This window comes from Diplotaxodon limnothrissa, linkage group LG19 (genome assembly GCF_057381915.1).
Source record: "Diplotaxodon limnothrissa isolate DT_005_m linkage group LG19, D_limnothrissa_male_GT1.1, whole genome shotgun sequence".
In the NCBI taxonomy this organism is placed as follows: Eukaryota; Metazoa; Chordata; class Actinopteri; order Cichliformes; family Cichlidae; genus Diplotaxodon; species Diplotaxodon limnothrissa.
The window spans coordinates 23,277,311-23,296,329 of record NC_140614.1 but is presented as its reverse complement, the minus strand read 5'-3'; the positions used below and the strand labels follow the sequence as shown (position 1 = coordinate 23,296,329).

Here is a 19,019-nt window from a genome sequence, read left to right as displayed (position 1 = left end):
ACCCCAATCAGCGAATAGGGACTGGCTGGTTGCGAAGGTAGTGGTCGTGGTGGTGTACTGGAAGAAGCAAGTGTTTCCTCTGGGCTTGTTAGCTGCAAGGTTTAGTAACAACCTTTTACTCGTGTATCTGTCAGGTTAGGCGCCGAATTTATCGGCGTTTGATCCCTTTGTTATGCATTATATGGTTTCTGCATGCTAATTTTGCAATCTAGCTTGGCAGGTGAATCTAAATCTGTCTGAAAGCATATTTGAATATAATAGGGACACGAAATTACGATGCCATCCCCGATGGAGGGATCTTCCAGAGAAGGTGACCTGTTTACTGTGAAACACGAGCTGAAAAATGGTAAGTTAGCTGGGAGCCGGTAAAACTCAATGCTGTGAATTTCATTCGATATTTATGTTTTGGAGACACGTGTCGGAGCGAGAAAAATGTTAGCTGGGCTAGCTTAGGGGAGGCAACTGTCACTGTCAGTGATCGTTTGTAGTAAGCACTAACATCAACGTTACACAAGTTCAAACATGGCAGAGGAAAGCTAACATCCGACTGTCATTACTACTTATAACGTTACCGCGAACTCACACAAACTAACGTTATCTGACCATATTATTACGGCGAGCTAGCGGCTAGCGTTTGTTATAAACCGAACTCAACCAGGGAAATAACATTAGCTTAAGCTAGTTGTCAGCGTGTAACCAGGTTAAAAACAGAGCATCGATGAAGATTTCACTAAGTTAATGCCATTGTCAACGCCTTAATTTATTTTGCTGGGTTTTCCTGCTGTTGCCTGTGTGTGACTGTTTTTGCTGTCACAGCTAACTTCTCCTCAGTCAAAAAAGGCAGAGCCAGCTGCAGTGATGTCAAGTCCAACACGCTAATGTTAGCCTATAGTTTCATTCTGCATATTACACAATAGTTAAGATCACCTGTAACCTTAGCTACAGCTGTTGCTTCTAACAGTGCATGCAATGACATATTAATCTCCTGAGCAGCCTGGTTAACTTTATACTACTAAGCCTCATCCCTAAAAGGGTAATCTACTGAAGGACAGTATAGTGTGAGTTCACTAAGAATTTACAGTAAATCTAGGCAGGATTCACAAATAAACAGAGATTTTAATGTTAGTGTTCAATTCAATTCAATTCAATTTTATTTCTATTGTTCGAAAGAGGGTTTCTGTGAAGAAGTGAAGAAGACTGCTTAGTGAAGTTGTACAGTGGACAACTAGGTTATAATGATACAGGGCTCCTGTTCAGGCTCCAACATGACTATGCTGCACCCCGATTATTGCCCTGCCCTAAAAATGCAGTCTGTCTAGTTGTCACTTTTTTCCCTGTGTGTTTCATTTAACACAGTGAAACTTATGGCTACTTTGCATCCAGCTGTACCATTTTGTCTGTGGAGATGTCTTAGTCCAGAACAACCACACAGTTCTCCAAGCTCATATGTCAATATAAAAATATGTCAATATCAGTTGTCATTGCACCTCCCTGTCTTCCTGTTGGAGATCAAGGCAGAGCTGTACTAAATGTGGCTATGTTATCATAAAATAAGTAATCATGCTTGTGCTGGCAGTTGCACAATAAAAGAATATTCTTGCTTGTCCGGGGCTTGTATTAGATGTTGGGTCTTTAACAACAATTGCTCAGGAAACCAACCAAGCACAAAGTTTAACAGATCTGGTTTTTTTTTTTTTAAAGTTTTTAATTAATTTATTTTTTTTAAAGGAAGCATAATTTCCCTCCAATAAAGCAAAGGGATTCCTAGGACTCCTCTGTTAGGCTATTAATAAACACCAAAATCAAACTGGGCCTTGGCAGGGTAAGCTTGACAAGGGTGTTATGCAACCTGAATCTCTGACCTTAAATTTGAAGGACAGCTTTGTTGTTCTGAAATGATACAGTGTGCGCTCAAATTGCCTAACAGTTGCAGCATTTTGTCTTGTGTGTAACTGGAGAAGCAGAGGAAAAGATTAAATCAGCCGCTTTAATTGCTCAGTACCCTATTTCCAGAGTGCGAGACAGAAGGAATGTGTTCACTACAATGGACATGCATGTCTAAGAGTGTGCCGTGCTCAGTCAGCTGTACTGGGAGACCATGATTTAGTGAGACACAGGGAGTCACAGACAGTGTGTGCTGAATTCAGTGAAGATCTTTAATGGAAGATAATGACCTTTTGCTGGTTAATTTAGCGAGTTTGCTTGCAGTGGAAGGGAGGATTATTTTGTAGTGCTGCATATTTAGGAGACAGGAAGAGCAAATGTGTTTTTGTAACACTTGTTTACATGGAGGAAGTTTGGTAATCATGCATGTGTTATTTGCGGTCATTTTTTTTTTTTTTTAACGTAATGGTGAAGTGAAATCACCATAACAATGCTACCAGTCTGCTGTTGTTGGTGTTTTGTTGTCTCTTGTTTTAATTTGATGGTTCTTCATTTGAAAGCCCAATTCTCCAGCTTTTAAACCTTTTCATTAAGTCTCAGTTAAGTCACATAGTAAAGTGCATCAGAATTCAAACTTGACCCCAATCTACAAAACAAGTGTACCAAAAAATGTCTACTGGTAGACATGCAGTGTTGATAACTCAACAGTAGTTAAAAACAAATTAAGATTTGTTTTGTTGATTAATAATAGATAAGAGGAGAATTTTTTACTCATAGTCCTTTATTTCATCCCCAATAGAGCACACGAGCATGGTAGTTAACAAACCATCTTTAATCCTTATTATTTAAGACTGGAAACAGATATATTATAGAGCTGTGGGGTAAAGATCGGACCAGAAATTAAACCCTTCAGTTTTCTATTACAATGTGTATCCACAGTTTGTGCTTCTTTGAACCTTAGGTATCTTGACTTTACTATCTAATCTTTAGCCATTAATAGTTATTTCCAGGTACTGAAAAATGCCAGGTGGGAGCTTCATAGTGCAACTGCATACAGTCAGGCTGTGAGTATAAACAAGGATGCACTATGGGAAGCACTGAGACATTTGCTGAACATTGGTATTAGCCTATATTAGCCTTATTAACTGGTACTGGGATATTGCTAAACAAAATCGCATTTGCAAATATCAGTGGCCAATATTTATGTGTTATATCCGTTTTGCACTGGCCTGCCTGTTTCCCTAGAGCAAAAGGGGGAATAAAAAACAACAAAAACCAAATGAAAAATGAAAAATAGTCATATCCAGAATTTCAGAGCATCCCTAAATATAAAGTTTTTCTTGTAGTAAGCATTAAGTGATCTTTCAGTGCTAATAAACTTTACCCTATGTGATTTAATTGCTTTGGAGAAATCTTAAAAATATAATTTCACTGACAATTACTTTTCATGCCAAAAATACAGTATGAATATATTTTCAAGTGTCTGTGTATATTGACAATCAAGCCATCTTTATTATTTCAAGTATTCACTACAAATATATTAATATTGTTATTTTTACTTTGACTTCAGCCAACCTGACGGGCCATGTAGAGAGGGTGGGGATAGAAAACTTTGAGCTATTAAAGGTGCTGGGTACCGGAGGTAAGTGCAGTGTTACTTTCCCTTAATGTAAACTTGAACATTCAGAAATTTGTTTGCACGCCATTCTGTCATCCAACAAAAGAGTGTTTTTGGAATGCTAAGCGTGTCGAACGAGTCTTTTCTGTTTACCCACCTTCATTGAACTTTGCCCTGTCTGTGATTATTTTCCTGCCAGCATATGGAAAGGTGTTCCTCGTGAGAAAAGTCAGTGGCCATGATGCAGGAAAGCTTTATGCCATGAAGGTTTTGAAGAAGGCCACTATTGTACAGAAGGCCAAGACTGCAGAACACACGCGGACCGAGCGGCAGGTGTTGGAGCACATTCGCCAGTCTCCATTCCTTGTCACACTTCACTATGCCTTCCAAACAGAAACCAAGCTGCACCTCATTCTTGGTGAGGATATTTGATAATAATTTTTTAAATTTTAAGATAAATTCAGATTTTAAATTGTTATATCAAAGATTTAAGGCCTATGGCAACTGTCTGAACCCAGTGGAAAACCCCCACATTTTTAACAGCTAAATATATTAATGTACGCAGAGAATAAAAATTGTCTTTCCTTGTAGGGACATTAACTAACTTACATAACAAACATGATGTTTTCCTTTATAGATTATGTAAATGGTGGGGAGCTCTTCACGCACTTAGTGCAAAGGGTGCGGTTTAAGGAGCAAGAAGTAGCCCTGTATAGTGGAGAGATTGTCTTGGCACTAGAACATCTACACGAGGTGACCTTCAGATTTAGCTCAACAGTAAACAGTAGCGCTTCTTCCGTCCTTGATGATTAACCTGTGTTTCATTTTCTTGTTCCAGCTTGGGATTGTCTATCGGGACCTTAAACTTGAGAATATTCTACTAGATTCAAACGGTCACATAGTTCTCACAGATTTCGGCCTTAGTAAAGAATTTGATCAGGTACAGTTTGCCTTTATGTGTTTAAACCTCTCAAACCTTTTCTATTCTCAAAATACGTTTTAGCTAATAAAACCCCAAAAAGGACATTTTGCTTTTTCTTTAATGCCCTCAAAAACCCAACTGTGAAGCCAGATTTTTACTTTAAATAGTGTGGGTTTGGGTATTTCACATTAGAGATATTTTTTCATCAGTATAGAGATATAACCACTTCTCACTTCCTCATTACAAATGCAGAGAAATATTAGGATGCAGCGTCTGTTAGGATAGAGTATTTTATCTCTATTCTGTGTCATATTTGTCTTACGAAATGTTTGGTTTTGTTTTTAAAAAATAGGCTGAAAGAGCTTTCTCTGTCTGTGGCACCATTGAATATATGGCTCCAGAAATTGTGGAAGGAGGAGAGTCTGGACATGACAAGGTAAATTCTAGTTTCATGTCATTGCCTGTTTGATCAAATCATGTTGCACACTCTCCAGTGAGAAGTCACGGTTAGGTGCTTTCATGCATTCCAGGCGGTGGACTGGTGGAGCCTCGGCGTGCTGATGTATGAGCTTTTGACTGGTGGGTCGCCCTTCACTGTTGATGGAGATGAGAACTCGCACACGGACATTGCCAAGTATGAATTCTCCTTGATCATCAGCCTCAGCTTGCAGCTATATTTCAGTTATAATCAGTCTATAATGCTGCTGTATATCTCTCGCACATCACAGGAGGATTGCCAAAAAAGATCCCCCTTTCCCTAAAGACATGGGACCACTGGCCAAAGACCTAATCCAGCGACTCCTCATTAAAGATCCAAAGAAGAGATTAGGGTCGGGGCCTAATGGAGCGGAGAATGTAAAGAAACACCCATTTTACCAGGTGGATTTCATTGCCTGTCTTGTAATGGTCACGATATTTAATATAACTAATGGACTGAGATGTCATTGTTTTGTACTGAGTATTTCTACATGGTTTTCACATTAGAAAATTAACTGGGAGGACTTGGCAGCCAAAAAGGTGCCTGCGCCATTCAAGCCAGTGATTCGGGATGAGCTGGACGTCAGCAACTTTGCAGACGAGTTCACAGAGATGGACCCCACCTACTCTCCCGCAGCTCTGCCTCAGAACTGTGACCGCATCTTCCAGGTGGGAGGGAAGGAAGACATCTTAGACAAGCAGACTGTGTTTTGTTGTGACTCATGCTGCTGCTGTTTGCAGACAGGAATATTTCTTTGTGCTCCTTGGAGGTCATCGCACAGGACACCGTTTATCGGCATTTGTTTAGAGCCCGTGTTTGTCTGGGCTTTGGTAGCAGGCAGTGTGAAATGTTGACACGGATGAAAAATCGCATTATACATTATCCGCTTTTTGTCTGTGACTATATTTGACATACTTCACAGCAATTGAAGTAATCAAGTGAAGTTTTGAATGTCCTCAAAAGGTTGCTGTAAGTCAACATGAGTCTGTCTGTGTGCATTGGTATTCAAATTGACTAAAGGGTCTTTTATTGAAGTAATTGCTGCCATATGCAGCTCTTATTGAAGTAACAGATGTGAATGACTATTTTTGATGTAGCTTTGAACCATAATATGGCCCACAACTCCATGCCAGCTGATGGCTGTCTGATGTATTGCATGAAATTTCAACTCTGATTGCCTTCTGGATCCTTGAGCATGCTAGATCAATAGATCCATTAACGGGCTTCTCTCATGGAATAAAAGGTTACACTTTGAGAGCATCACCACGTCTGTCTCGGTTACGCCTTCAGTCTTTGATTGCCAACTTCATCTTGGCTTTTTTCACTCTCAGCTGCCATTCATGTAGTCTGAAATTTTGTGGTCTTTATAATTTGCAAGCCTAGCAATCTCTGCGATAACGACAGCAATCCCAGTTTTAAACCGTGCACTTGCTCCCCCGCCGTGTCGCACAAAACAAAATTAAAATTGCATTAAGAGCGCCAAGATGTAATTTCACAGCAGAGCAATCAAATATTCAAGCCCGGCAATTTAGGGCATCTCATTCATTCAACACCCATCCTTCCGTCCATCCATTGCTGTCACTACATATCACACAGCTGTGTGTGTGCCGGTGTAAAAGAGAGAGGGAGAGATTAATGCCAGCTCAAAGCTCTGTGCTCCCCACAGCTGGAATTAAGCAGGCAGCGCTCCACAATGACAGGCCTAACAATAGGAACAGCTGGACAGCCACTGTCAGTCACACATGAAGAGAATTGGGCTTATTGTTGAGCTGACAGGCTGGTTTTGATAGATTTAAAGAAAACTACGCAATTTTGTTTTATTTTAAGGGACTCTATTTTTCTGTGGCAGTGGAGGAAGTTTCCTTTTCTCCTGCCCTAGTCCATCTCTCGCTTTATGTCTTAGTAAAATGTAAACACCTAGGGCTCTTGTGTTTTTATTTGCAGGGTTACTCTTTTATGGCCCCCTCCATCCTGTTCAAAAGGAATGTGGTGATGGATGACCCTGTCCAGCTGTGTGGGGGTTCTGAAAAGCCAGGCTCAGCTGCGGTGGCCCGCAGCGCCATGATGAAGGTAAAATGAATGGACTTGGTTCTCCGAGCACAAACACACTTAAGCTAATGGATGCTGTCACAGACAGATGAGAACTTTTCCTTCCTTTCCTTTCCATTCCACTTGAACTTTATTTTTCTTCTGTGCTAGTTTTACTGCACTCACGTTCCGTTTCAGGCTTAATCCTGTTTATTTAATAGCGTTTGTTCGTGAATACACTTGCGTGTCTTTGCAGCATAATGCTTTTTGAAAAGGTAGCAGTGCTTTTTGTGCGCTCAGTTAGCTTAAAGCTTTCTCAACAACATCCTGGGAAACTGAGCTGTTTTGCAAACCTTAGCATTTTCTATTTATTATGAGATTAGTCATAATGCTGAAAGGTATTGTAATTATTTATCTTAGTCCTTTTCAGTTTGCTGCTTCAATAATCCAAGAAAACGGAGGGAAAAACAAGAAATTGGGCTTTTAAATTGTATCTAAACAATGAAGGAAATTAGTGGTTTAACTACAGTAGCTGGCTTTTCTTTTCTAAAGTTTCCACTGGGTGCACATTATAGGTTTTAAACCAGATTCTGGTTAGCAAACAGGAAGCTTATTAACGGTATTTCTGTCTTATCATGTGACGATCTTAACTCTTTTAGTTCAGATCTAAAGTCGAGACTTTCAGTGCTATTTTTTTTAAAGTCCTCGTCACATTTGTATTTCTTCTTTTCGATTTTGCATGTGAAGTGTACAGGGTTGGTGTGGTGATATACTTAAAAACAACCCTTTGTGTAGCATAAAACTAGAATGAGAGAAGAATTATTATGAACATTATTATGGGTGAGAAGAGGGATAGCTTTGGGGATTCTAGCTGTAATTGAATCAGGATTTTTAATATAAATTCTGCATACAACCTCCAGAAAAGACTTGACTAAAAGAAAGGGAATAGAAAGAATGAAGAATGTCAAGTGTACCAAGTATTCTCTGTAGAAAACTGAAAGCAACTAAGGCCCTGAGATAATACTCAGATAATTGGCAAATTAATTTGGTCATAAGTAATGTAGGAACTTGCAAAATCTCTACTTTAATTCTACAAACAAACATCCTATATCAGGCTATAATATTTAATGTGAATTTTATTTGCGTGATAATAAAATATACACATAATTCTTACTTTTTGTGATTATTTTTATGCGTATTTGCAGGACTCGCCTTTCTATATGAGTTACGAAATGGACCTGAAGGAAAGTGCTCTGGGGGAGGGTAGCTTCTCGATCTGCAGACGGTGCACACACAAGAAGACTGGGCAGAAATATGCAGTCAAGATTGTCAGCAAGAGGTACGAGTTCACTGGGTGCACACATGTGTTTGTCAACTCAGATGCTTTTGGCTCTGTCTTTTGTTTATAGATTTACTGGATCAGTTGGACCGCCACCCTCCTCCATCCCCTGCTCAGCCAAGTCTGAAGCCAGTCTGAGAAGACTAATAAATGTTAAACTAACAAAGGCCAAATAATGTCATAATTCGACCTGATTACATATTTTCCTGATTTTTTTTTTTTCCCTATGAAAAATCCAGGTTATATAAGTAGATCACTTGGTTGTTTTTACTGCCACGTCCTGTAAAATCCCATGTATGCTTATAATACACTCCTCCACAGTTTGGCACCCAGTATTATAGTTCTGATTATAGTTGACATTAGGACTGATGCAAGGCAAACCCATGTCCAGTATTTTCTAGCTCTTCGTTGGTTAGAGCAAAACTGCCCTAAAGTATTTTGGAAATTCCCCTAAAGTAAACAAAATAAATAAAAGAAACCTAATTCCTAAAACCTAATATTTTCCAGTGTGTTCTGGGTTATAAAAGGATTTTTTTTTTTTTTTATACTGTATTGAGCATGTTATAAGAAAACGTTAACGTGGTACAACTAATAGTGTTGTAATGTGTGAAAGTGTTTTGTCTTCTTTAAAAAAAAAGAAAATCTTAGCATATTGTGCTCCTAAACACGTAATGCAAAAGTAGGAAAATGTTCCACTTGTCCTGTGTGTGTATATGTGACTGGCTTTGCTGTAGGATGGAGGCCCAGACTCAGCGGGAAATAGCAGCCCTGAAGCTCTGCGACGGTCACCCCAACATTGTCAAGTTACATGAAATTTACCACGATCAGGTAAAGATAATCGCGTCCGTTACATTTGCCTCCATAAATTCTGTTTTCCATAGCTCTCTGCCTAGTCTGTGGGGACTGCAGCCTTATTAAGTCGAGGAAATGGAACAAGGCAGATTAATGGGGATGCTGGTAGCCCTCTGGGTGTTTCTTTATCTCTTTGCATATTGTTTCATGAACATCTCACACTGTGCTCAATATTTCGCCTCTGATTTATTTCTAAACTGCAGCTGCACAAACATCCATTTTTCGCCACTGAATAGTAACAACCTAGATTCACTTGTTTTGCTAATCGAGCCGCACACTTAACCCAAACTAAGCGCGCATATGTTCTAAATGTAGCTTACCCCCGGTATATGGAAGGTGTGACCGTGTGTGTGACTGTGTACAGCTTCATTAGCCTCGGTCCTTCATGCCCAGGAGCACCACTTTAGTCCTGATGAGCTCAGTGGGGTTATTACTGTACCTCACAGGTCTGTGACCCAGATCAAAGCAGCGCTGCCTCACCCGCCTCAGCTGAGTCCTGTCTTTGTTCCCTAGATCCTGCACTAATGAGAAGCTCAACCCCGCTGCTCTGGCACATCATTCTCCTGCCACTTTGTCTGGCCCCTTTCATTTTTACTTAATACCAATGTGGTTTAATGTCACCATCATGAGATCAAGGATGGTTTTTTGTGTGTGTTTGTTTCTGTTTGTTACGCAATAGAAAAATTACAGTTTAATGTTTCACCCATCACTTTTCAGTTGTTTTCAATGTGGTGTTCAAGCTTTGAAAGCAACATTGATGATATTTTAGGAAAGACAAACTTTCCAATATTTATTTAATTGCCAAACATTTAAGAGTGTTTGTGCATGCCGAGCTAATTCAAGGGTTGTTAAAGAATATAGGTTAAGAGTGGGTGTAACAGATGTAACCTTATCCTGTATGTGTTTGCTGTAGCTTCACACATACCTGGTTCTGGAGCTGCTTGGTGGAGGGGAGTTGCTGGAGAGAATCCGCCGGAAACAACATTTCAGCGAAACGGAAGCCAGCCGGATCATGCGCAAACTGGTGTCTGCTGTCAGTCACATGCATGATGTAGGAGTTGTGCACAGGGATCTTAAACCGGAGGTATTGGAGAGCTTCTCAGCTGAGCTATTGCCAGAGATTTCTTTCTGTCCAAGCACAGTTTGTGTCTTTGTGATGAATGCAGGCTGGCTGGATCGTACGTTTCTGAAAAAGAATTACTGTGTTTTTCTGAACTTTGTATGATCTGTCCTTCTCTCGTTCTCACTCTGCTATTTTTTTACAAAACAAGAGTAAAATTGTTTGACCCCAACGTGGGTCACAAGTACCTGGTCAGTCATGATGTACAATTTACTACTTGAGTGAACCAGTTCTGCTGAGCTGAGAAAAATGATTGCTGTGCGTGTCTCAAATTGCTTTGTAGAACCTGCTCTTCACAGATGAGAGTGAGAACTCTGAGATAAAAATCATAGACTTTGGCTTCGCTCGACTGAAACCACCAGACAATCAGCTCCTAAAGACTCCCTGCTTCACCCTACAGTATGCTGCACCAGAGATACTCAAATATGATGGCTATGATGAGTCCTGTGACCTGTGGAGTCTAGGGGTCATCCTGGTGAGTGGAGCAGCCACGCTCAGGTTAAATCAAAGCACTATTAATTTGACCGAGGATCATTGATTGTTCAGCAATTGGGGAGAGAACAACGAGCAAACCATTATCTGAGTTTTTGAATGGTGAACAAGCTGTTTATGCTAACGTTACCATTTACACTATATGAATCATAGATTGTAGTGCATTTATTGATGTTCATGTGGTGAGCCTAGGACTGTTGCATTGTTGGTAGGGTTGAGTTGGCTGGAAATGGAAGGGTATTGGATCTTTAACTTACTTTAAATCCTGACTTAAGGCTTTAATTTGAATTCCATTAACCTGTTCTATTATTAATATTTTTAGGTACAATTGTTGATTACAGTTATAGCTGATCTTTTTTATGGTTATATAATTAATAGATTAGTAGGCCTTCTTTTTTTTTTTTTTTTTTATATCCATCCATCCATCCATCCATCTTCATCCGCTTTGTCCGGGGCCGGGTCGCGGGGGCAGCAGCCTAAGCAAAGAGGCCCAGACCTCCCTCTCCCCAGCCACCTCCTCCAGCTTGTCCGGGGGAATACCAAGGCGTTCCCAGGCCAGCCGAGAGATATAATCTCTCCAGCGTGTCCTGGGTCTGCCCCGGGGCCTCCTCCCGGTGGGACATGCCTGGAACACCTCACCCAGGAGGCGCCCAGGGGGCATCCTTGTCAGATGCCCGAACCACCTCAGCTGGCTCCTTTCGATGTGGAGCAGCAGCTGCTCTACTCTGAGCCCCTCCCGGATGGCCGAACTTCTCACCCTATCTCTAAGGGAGAGGCCAGCCACCCTTCGGAGGAAGCTCATTTCTGCCGCTTGTATCCGCGATCTCGTTCTTTCGGTCACTACCCACAGCTCGTGGCCATAGGTGAGGGTAGGGACGTAGATCGACCGGTAAATTGAGAGCTTCGCTTTTACACTCAGCTCCCTCTTCACCACGACGGACCGGTGCAGCGTCTGCATTACTGCAGCTGCAGCCCCAATCCGTCTGTCGATCTCCGGCTCCCTTCTCCCATCACTCGCGAACAAGACCCCGAGATACTTGAACTCCTCCACTTGTGGCAGGAACTCATCCCCGACCCGGAGTGGGCACTCCACCCTTTTCCGGCTGAGAACCATGGCCTCAGATTTGGAGGTGCTGATCCTCATTCCCGCTGCTTCACACTCGGCTGCGAACCGTTCCAGTGCGAGCTGGAGGCCTTCACCCGATGAAGCCAACAGAACCACATCATCTGCAAAAATCAGAGATGAGATTCTGAGGCAACCAAAGCGAAAGCCCTCCGCCACTTGGCTGCGCCTAGAAATCCTGTCCATAAAAATTATGAACAGAACCGGAGACAAAGGGCAGCCCTGGCGGAGCCCATCACCCACCGGGAACGAGTCCGACTTATTGCCGGCAATGCGAACCAAGCTCTTGCAACGGTTGTATAGGGATCGAATGGCCCGTAGCAATGGGCCAGACACCCCATATTCCCGCAACACCTCCCACAGGACACCCCGAGGGACACGGTCGAATGCCTTCTCCAAGTCCACAAAACACATGTAGACTGGTTGGGCAAACTCCCATGCACCCTCAAGTATCCTGGAGAGGATAAAGAGCTGGTCCAGTGTTCCGCGACCAGGACGAAAACCGCATTGTTCCTCCTGTATCCGAGGTTCGACTAACGGACGAACTCTCCTTTCCAGCACCCTGGCATAGACTTTCCCAGGGAGGCTGAGGAGTGTGATCCCCCTGTAGTTGGAACACACCCTCCGGTCCCCTTTCTTAAAGATGGGGACCACCACCCCGGTCTGCCAGTCCACAGGTACTGCCCCTGATCTCCACGCAACATTGCAGAGGCGTGTCAACCAGGACAGCCCTACAACGTCCAGAGCCTTCAGGAACTCGGGGCGGACCTCATCAACACCAGGGGCTCTGCCACCAAGGAGTTGTTTAACTGCCTCAGTGACCTCGCCCCCGGAAATTGGCGGGTCATTCCCCTCATCCCCAGACTCTGCTTCCTCCTCGGAAGACGTGTCAGTGGGATTAAGGAGGTCCTCGAAGTATTCCTTCCACCGCCTGACAATTTTCTCAGTCGACGTCAGCAGCGCTCCGCCAGCACTATACACAGTGCAGGTAGAGCACCGCTTTCCCCTCCTGAGACGTCTGACGGTTTGCCAGAATCTCTTCGAGGCAGTCCGAAAGTCTTTTTCCATGGCCTCTCCGAACTCCTCCCACACCCGAGTTTTTGCTTCAGCCACTGCCCGAGCCGCATTCCGCTTGGCCTGTCGATACCTGTCGGCTGCCTCCGGAGTCCCACAGGCTAACCAAGCCCGATAGGACTCCTTCTTCAGCCTGGTGGCTCCCTTCACCTCTGGTGTCCACCATTTGGTTCGGGGATTACCACCACGGCAGGCACCCACCACCTTGCGGCCGCAGCTCAATGCAGCAGCTTCGGCAATGGAGACTCTGAACATGGTCCATTCGGACTCAATGTCCCCAGTCTCCCTCGGAATGCTGTCGAAGCTCTGCCGGAGGTGTGCGTTGAAGATCTCGCGGACTGGGGCCTCTGCTAGACGTTCCCTCATGCAGCTCCACTTAAGAAGATCCATACCAAACCTGTCATCCTTAGTAGTATCTGTTATCCAAAGAATGGTTGGCTGTTCATAGGTGTGGTGCTTTTTCGTAAAAAAAAAGGCAGAATATAAATTCCAGGGTATATTAGTGCGTTAAGTTATTTTGCTTGTTGAAATGCAATATTCTTGGTAAGTAAAATTTCATGTAGCTCAAAGACATTATGAAAGTATTGCTCTGTACATGAAAGGTAGATTTTTGATGAAACTCATGGCTCTCACAGGTTGTAATAGAACTAAATAACTGATCATTGATTAGCCCTATTCAGGAGCATCCTTCTTTGTGACTTAACGCCATCACTTTCCACAATGCTCCAGGAAAGTGACCTGATTATATAAATGTATAATTTACACAAATCTTTTCAGAACCCAGATTCCCACTTTAAAGCTTGTCTAAAAATGCTTTTGACTGAAGTGCTTCTATAACCAAATAAATGTTTAATCAGAAGCTTCATATACTCTTGATTTGCACATCTTATCCAGTTTGAGGATTAAACATTTGACACAGGCCACTCTGATTAAGCAATCAGCTGTTATTTTAACTGATTTTGGTAGTAGTTTAGGCTAATCTGTGTTGGATGATATTCATCTCCTCTTGTTCAGCGGTACAAACTTCAGCATCCTGTGGTGAGCTGACACAGTTTACGCTCACCACAAAAAGAAGCAAAACCTGCCCCACTCTTAGACCTGGTAAAGGCTATGCGGATATGTCATCCTCATTCAACTTTTTTTTTTTTGCATGGAAGAGAAGAATTAAAAGGAGAGGTAGACAGGATAAGGAAAGGACACATAGTTGAGAGAAAGATTTCTGTAGTTGGCCAGTCATCCGTACAGAGCCATGGCTCTATGTTTAAGTGCTGCTTCCCACCGTCGCCCCCTGGGGGGATATGGGTGTACTGTGCCTCTTGGAGGTTTGATGAAATGGCTACTGACATGCTTTGTGCACAATGCCCTGGAAGCCAACTGAGTTGAGATATAGAGGGAGAGAGAGATCACAGCACAACAGAGCCTTTGCTGCCAAAAGGGTTGTTCCCAACTACTGTCATTTTAATAAGAAATATGAGGGCAGATGCATTCAGGCCAAGGTGAGAGAATCCTGTTCTTTCAGCTGAGCACAAACCGCTCTTCTCTTGAGTGCTAGTTCAGCCATGGTCAACAACTTGCAGCATAACAATGGAAAAATGTGGACAGTCGTGATCGGTCAAGGGCGCTTTTAAAACATGTTATTTTAACAGTAAATGTGTTTAAACACTTACGTCTAGTTACTTAACCAGCTTATTGAAGGTAGTGTGGCACTGCCAAAAATGAGCACGTAGTGTTTTTTCGTCCGCAGCTGTTGTATAAAGTGTATAAATTAGATTTTCACTAGAGATACCTGATTTCTGAGGACAAAGGCATTAGAGATTTAAATGGAGAAAAAAGATAGTTGGGATGTTTTAGAAGATGTAAATTTAAAAAAAAATGCAATGCAGTTATTCACCATCAAAAGCACATATAAAGATAAAAGAAAAATGTCAAACCGCTTAAAATATCTGTTCATTTCAAATTTAATGACAGCATGTTTAAAAGGCCAGTTAGGATCCTTGAATGTTTTACTACAGAGCCACACTGATCTGTGCAGAATGGGGTTTGATGTTGTGTTGCTAGAATAGCCAAGATCTTCCCCGAAAAAGAGGTTTTCCTGATGAGAGCATTTGTCGCTACCAAACCTGTATACATAATCTGCATTAATGGTGCCTTTACACATGTCTATGTAGCTAATTCTATATGCACTATTGCTCCCAATTATCACAGATGCTGGTTTTAAATAGTGTGTTGTGTAGTTTGCAGAACGCAGCATCCATGAGTCTCAAAGAGATGTTCAGATTTTTCATATTTACTGTGAAAAAATGAGTTTAGTAACAGTGCAATGTCTCTTTCAAGATTATATTGTTCTTTGTTTTATTTAGGCCTTATAAATTCTTCAAAATCATTGGATTATTGTGATATTTTGGTGATATACATTTTACACAGCATTCCAGTTCCTGGAAATCAAAGTTGCAGAGTGTGTTGTACTGAAAACGGAAAATAATGGAGTCGTTATTAACTTTGTAGTAAAGCTTTTCACAAAAACACTGTTCAAGTTTTGACACAGTTGTTCTATTTGTGCTACCCAATTTTGTCAAACTAGCATCTTTCACATTTAATTCTATTTTATTTATATAGCACCAAATCACATCAACAGTCACCTCAAGGCACTTTATATTGTAAGGTAAAGACCCTACAATAATACAGAGAAAATTCCAGCAATCAGACCCCTTTTAAGAAAGCACTTGGTGACAGTGGGAAGCAAAACCTCTCTTTTAACAGGAAGTAGGTGTCAGAGGTGCGTCTACACTTTGTGGCGAGCTATGGTTGAGTCGCCACAGTTTGATGATGTGGCAGCTATTGTTAGCTCAGAGACAGAGAAGAGCTGAGAAAAATTAAAAAACTAATAATTTAATAATTATTAATTCTAGGTGACCAACAGTTGGCCTCACTCCAAGACTTTTCTCAACAATGTAACAAAAACCTAAATAAACGTTGTTCTCTCTTTAAAGTCTATAACTGAAAAGCTAAGCGAGAGCTATTATAAACTGGTAAGCCAGTCTAAATGTGACTGTATTGTAAAAATTGCATTGAGATCTTTATTTTAATATGTTTATGTTCATAGCAGATTGCATGGTCTTCCTTTGTTTGCAGTACACCATGCTGTCCGGCCAGGTGCCTTTTCAGTGCCAGGAGAAGAGCCTGACCCACACCAGTGCTGAAGAGATTATGCGTAAAATCAAACAGGGAGATTTCTCTTTTCAAGGAGAGGCCTGGAGAAACGTGTCCCAGCAAGCTAAGGACCTCATACAAGGTGAGGGGAAAAAACTGGCTCATTTTCTTTTGAATAACTTGAGCTTCGGTTTCTTTTTTTCCCATTAAAAACATAGAAACATAGTGCACTAAATTTATAAAATTCCACTTAAATAGTACTACAAATTTTAGGGTATGGTTATGAAAGTGAGTAGTGTTAGCTTGCAGCTCCAAGACTTCTGTTATCGGTAGATTCTTTGTTCCAGGCTCATTTTTTCAGAATAAAATATCGACTTTCAAAATAAAGTAGTATGAACTGTTTTTGTGAAATTGTAAATTAGTTAAATAAATAAAATGAGGTTTATGCAAAAGCTTTGAGTCGTGTTTAGGGCAGATTTTGGTGGTGCTGGTAGAGTCTGGAAGAAGAAATGGACAAGTAGTGCTCCGTTAGTGCAATGTCAGTAAGTGATGACGTGTTTTGGATGAACTTTCTACTCACAAAGCAGCTTTCAGAGATCAGGTTTCCTAAAGAGGAAATAACTTCCTGCCTGTGTCTCACCTTTTCCCACCTGGATTAAGAGCGTTAAAGGTAATTATCTGCGTCTTGTTCCTGTAGAGCTGCTGACGGTCGACCCTAACAAGAGGATTAAGATGTGTGGCCTCCGTTACAACGCCTGGCTCCAGGACGACAGCCAGTTGTCCTCCAACCCACTTATGACCCCAGACATTCTCGGATCCTCCACTGCCTCTGTCCACACTTGTGTCAAAGCTACTTTTAATGTATGAAATGTTCAGAAGGGTGCTAATGTTAGATAGTAGGTCAGAACGTTCCAACCTAGTGTAAAATTTGGATTGTGTAGCTTCTGCTAAGTGTCAACCGGCTGTTATTAATAGAGATGGAGACCACATTATATTAACCGTATTGTGGGAAGATTAATTCAAACAAATGCTAAAGATATTAGTAATTTAAAATGCATCAAAAGGCACTTTGATACTGCAACAAAGCGCAGATGCTAGTTTTTGTCTTACTTGAGGTTGGATTTGTGTTGTTATTGCGATTCATCAAAATGCTGAATGGATATTAATGCGACTAATGATATAATTATGTGACCTGGGTTTTGGCCAAATATTGATGGGATCTGAAACGTAAGATCCCTTGAAAAAAGATGAGAGCAGTGCATTTCATTGAAACTAAAATGTAAAAGTCTAACCAAACATCTGTTTTGTACTCGCAGGCATTTAACAAATGTAAGCGGGAAGGGTTCCGCCTCCAGACGGTGGACAAGGCGCCTCTAGCCAAGAGGAGGAAGATGAAAAAAACAAGTACCAGCACAGAGACCCGCAGCAGTTCCAGCGAGAGTACCCATTCGTCCTCCTCCTCCTCCCAGTCACAGGAGAAAACTTTTCAAGAAGGAGACCCAAATCGACAGCACTCTAACATCACTCCTGTCATCACCCCTGTCAACACACCGGTGCCCTCTGGAACAGATTCTGGGCACCAGCCAGCACCTCCAACCTTTCCCTTCTCAGAAGGACAGTAAGACAGCCTGAGGAGAATCCAGATTCAGACAGTTGGGTCTGAAAAAAAAAAAGAAGAAGAAGTTTGGCTTGGACTAGTATAGAGACATCCTTCTTCTTTCTCTCTGTCTCTGGCTCAATTGCATGGATGTCAGCACGTCTCTAAAACCAAGCATGCAGCAGGAGCAGCACTGTCACCTCTATATCAATCAATCAATCATCACTAGCAATAGCCTATCCTATCGTATCTTTTGCTCTGACTTTCTCACACAGACTATCAATCAGGGACTGGACCAGGAAGAAGTGTCACCAGTGTCCTAAAAGAAAAGGGCTGCCCTACTGCCCCCAGTCCAGAGAATGGAGAGACATCTTCAGTCTCGTCATTAAATCACAACATCTGTCCTCTCCTTTTCTGTCTTTGTCCGAGTTTTTAGAGATTTAAAGGGAAAGTCAGTGTTTACACCACGGATGCTTTGTAATTTCTGTCAAAAGGAGAGAGAAACAAAAGGCCACATGCCGGAGGATAATCTTACGTCTCTGCTATACGGAGCAGCTTATTTATATGTGAATTTTGCAGACTGAAATTTATTTATGATAAGCTATATTATTAACTTATTTATGATTCATTATGATCTGAAAAAAAATAATGGATACAGTGAGACTAAAAAAAGAAGATATTTTGTGTGTGTATGTGTGTGTGTGTGTGTTTTCCTATCAGCTCAAAAAAACTTTCCATACAGTGAAATGATCTTTCATATATCTTTCTAGTTAGACACATCGAAGAGTCTAGTAGGTCAGTTTTAGTTTGTTTTGTATACATCGTAAGAGTCAAAGTCATGAAACCAGAGTTCTTTATAGGTACTGCTAATTATTTAAGGTGAATTTTAAGATTGATATTTGTTTAGTGGCTTAAAAAATATACATTTCCTGATTCATATAAAAGATGAAAATGTGTGCACATCTTTTTGTAAGAACCAAATGTGGATGTAGTATGTTCAGCCAAATCTGTGATTTTTATCAGCGAGTACTGCTGCCTGAGGCAGTGCAACCTGACTAGAACAGCTATATTTAGACTTTTTTTTTGTCTCTTATGTGGGAGTATGGCTACTGCCGGACTTAGCATTGCTGCTGTTCCATGTGGTCTGATCCTGAAGTCAGTATTTAGCCAAGCAGTAGAGACCTAATTGTCTCATTATCACTACAACCAATTGGATTGAGCAGAATGTCCCAAATGGAAAATGAAGATCAGCTTAGCGTAAGGGTCGAATGCGTCAAGTAGTTTGAGATTTGAGCCTTCTTGGAACCAAGATGCCTGAGGGCAGTTTCAAGTGACCTCTTTT

At 41.5% G+C, this 19,019-nt stretch overlaps 1 protein-coding gene across 1 annotated transcript; it reads left to right on the top strand.

The window, feature by feature from the left end:
* The first annotated feature begins 84 nt into the window (after positions 1-84).
* rps6ka5 (ribosomal protein S6 kinase A5) lies at positions 85-18,394 on the top strand. The gene is made up of 17 exons (XM_085379204.1): positions 85-346; positions 3,455-3,526; positions 3,702-3,920; positions 4,140-4,255; positions 4,341-4,442; positions 4,777-4,860; positions 4,955-5,058; positions 5,153-5,303; positions 5,409-5,570; positions 6,847-6,972; positions 8,136-8,269; positions 9,004-9,097; positions 10,035-10,205; positions 10,525-10,716; positions 16,063-16,222; positions 16,778-16,941; positions 17,397-18,394. The coding sequence occupies exons 1-17, from the start codon at positions 277-279 to the stop codon at positions 17,700-17,702; spliced, it is 2,427 nt and encodes an 808-aa protein (XP_085235330.1). The 5' UTR covers positions 85-276; the 3' UTR covers positions 17,703-18,394.
* Positions 18,395-19,019: the final 625 nt, after the last annotated feature.

Coding starts and splice junctions, on each gene's coding strand:
- rps6ka5 (XM_085379204.1), top strand. CDS start 277: ATGCCATCCCCGATGGAGGGATCTTCCAGAGAAGGTGACCTGTTTACT. Junction 8,270..9,003: donor GTCAAGATTGTCAGCAAGAG/GTACGAGTTCAC, acceptor GCTTTGCTGTAG/GATGGAGGCCCAGACTCAGC. Junction 9,098..10,034: donor ATGAAATTTACCACGATCAG/GTAAAGATAATC, acceptor TGTTTGCTGTAG/CTTCACACATACCTGGTTCT.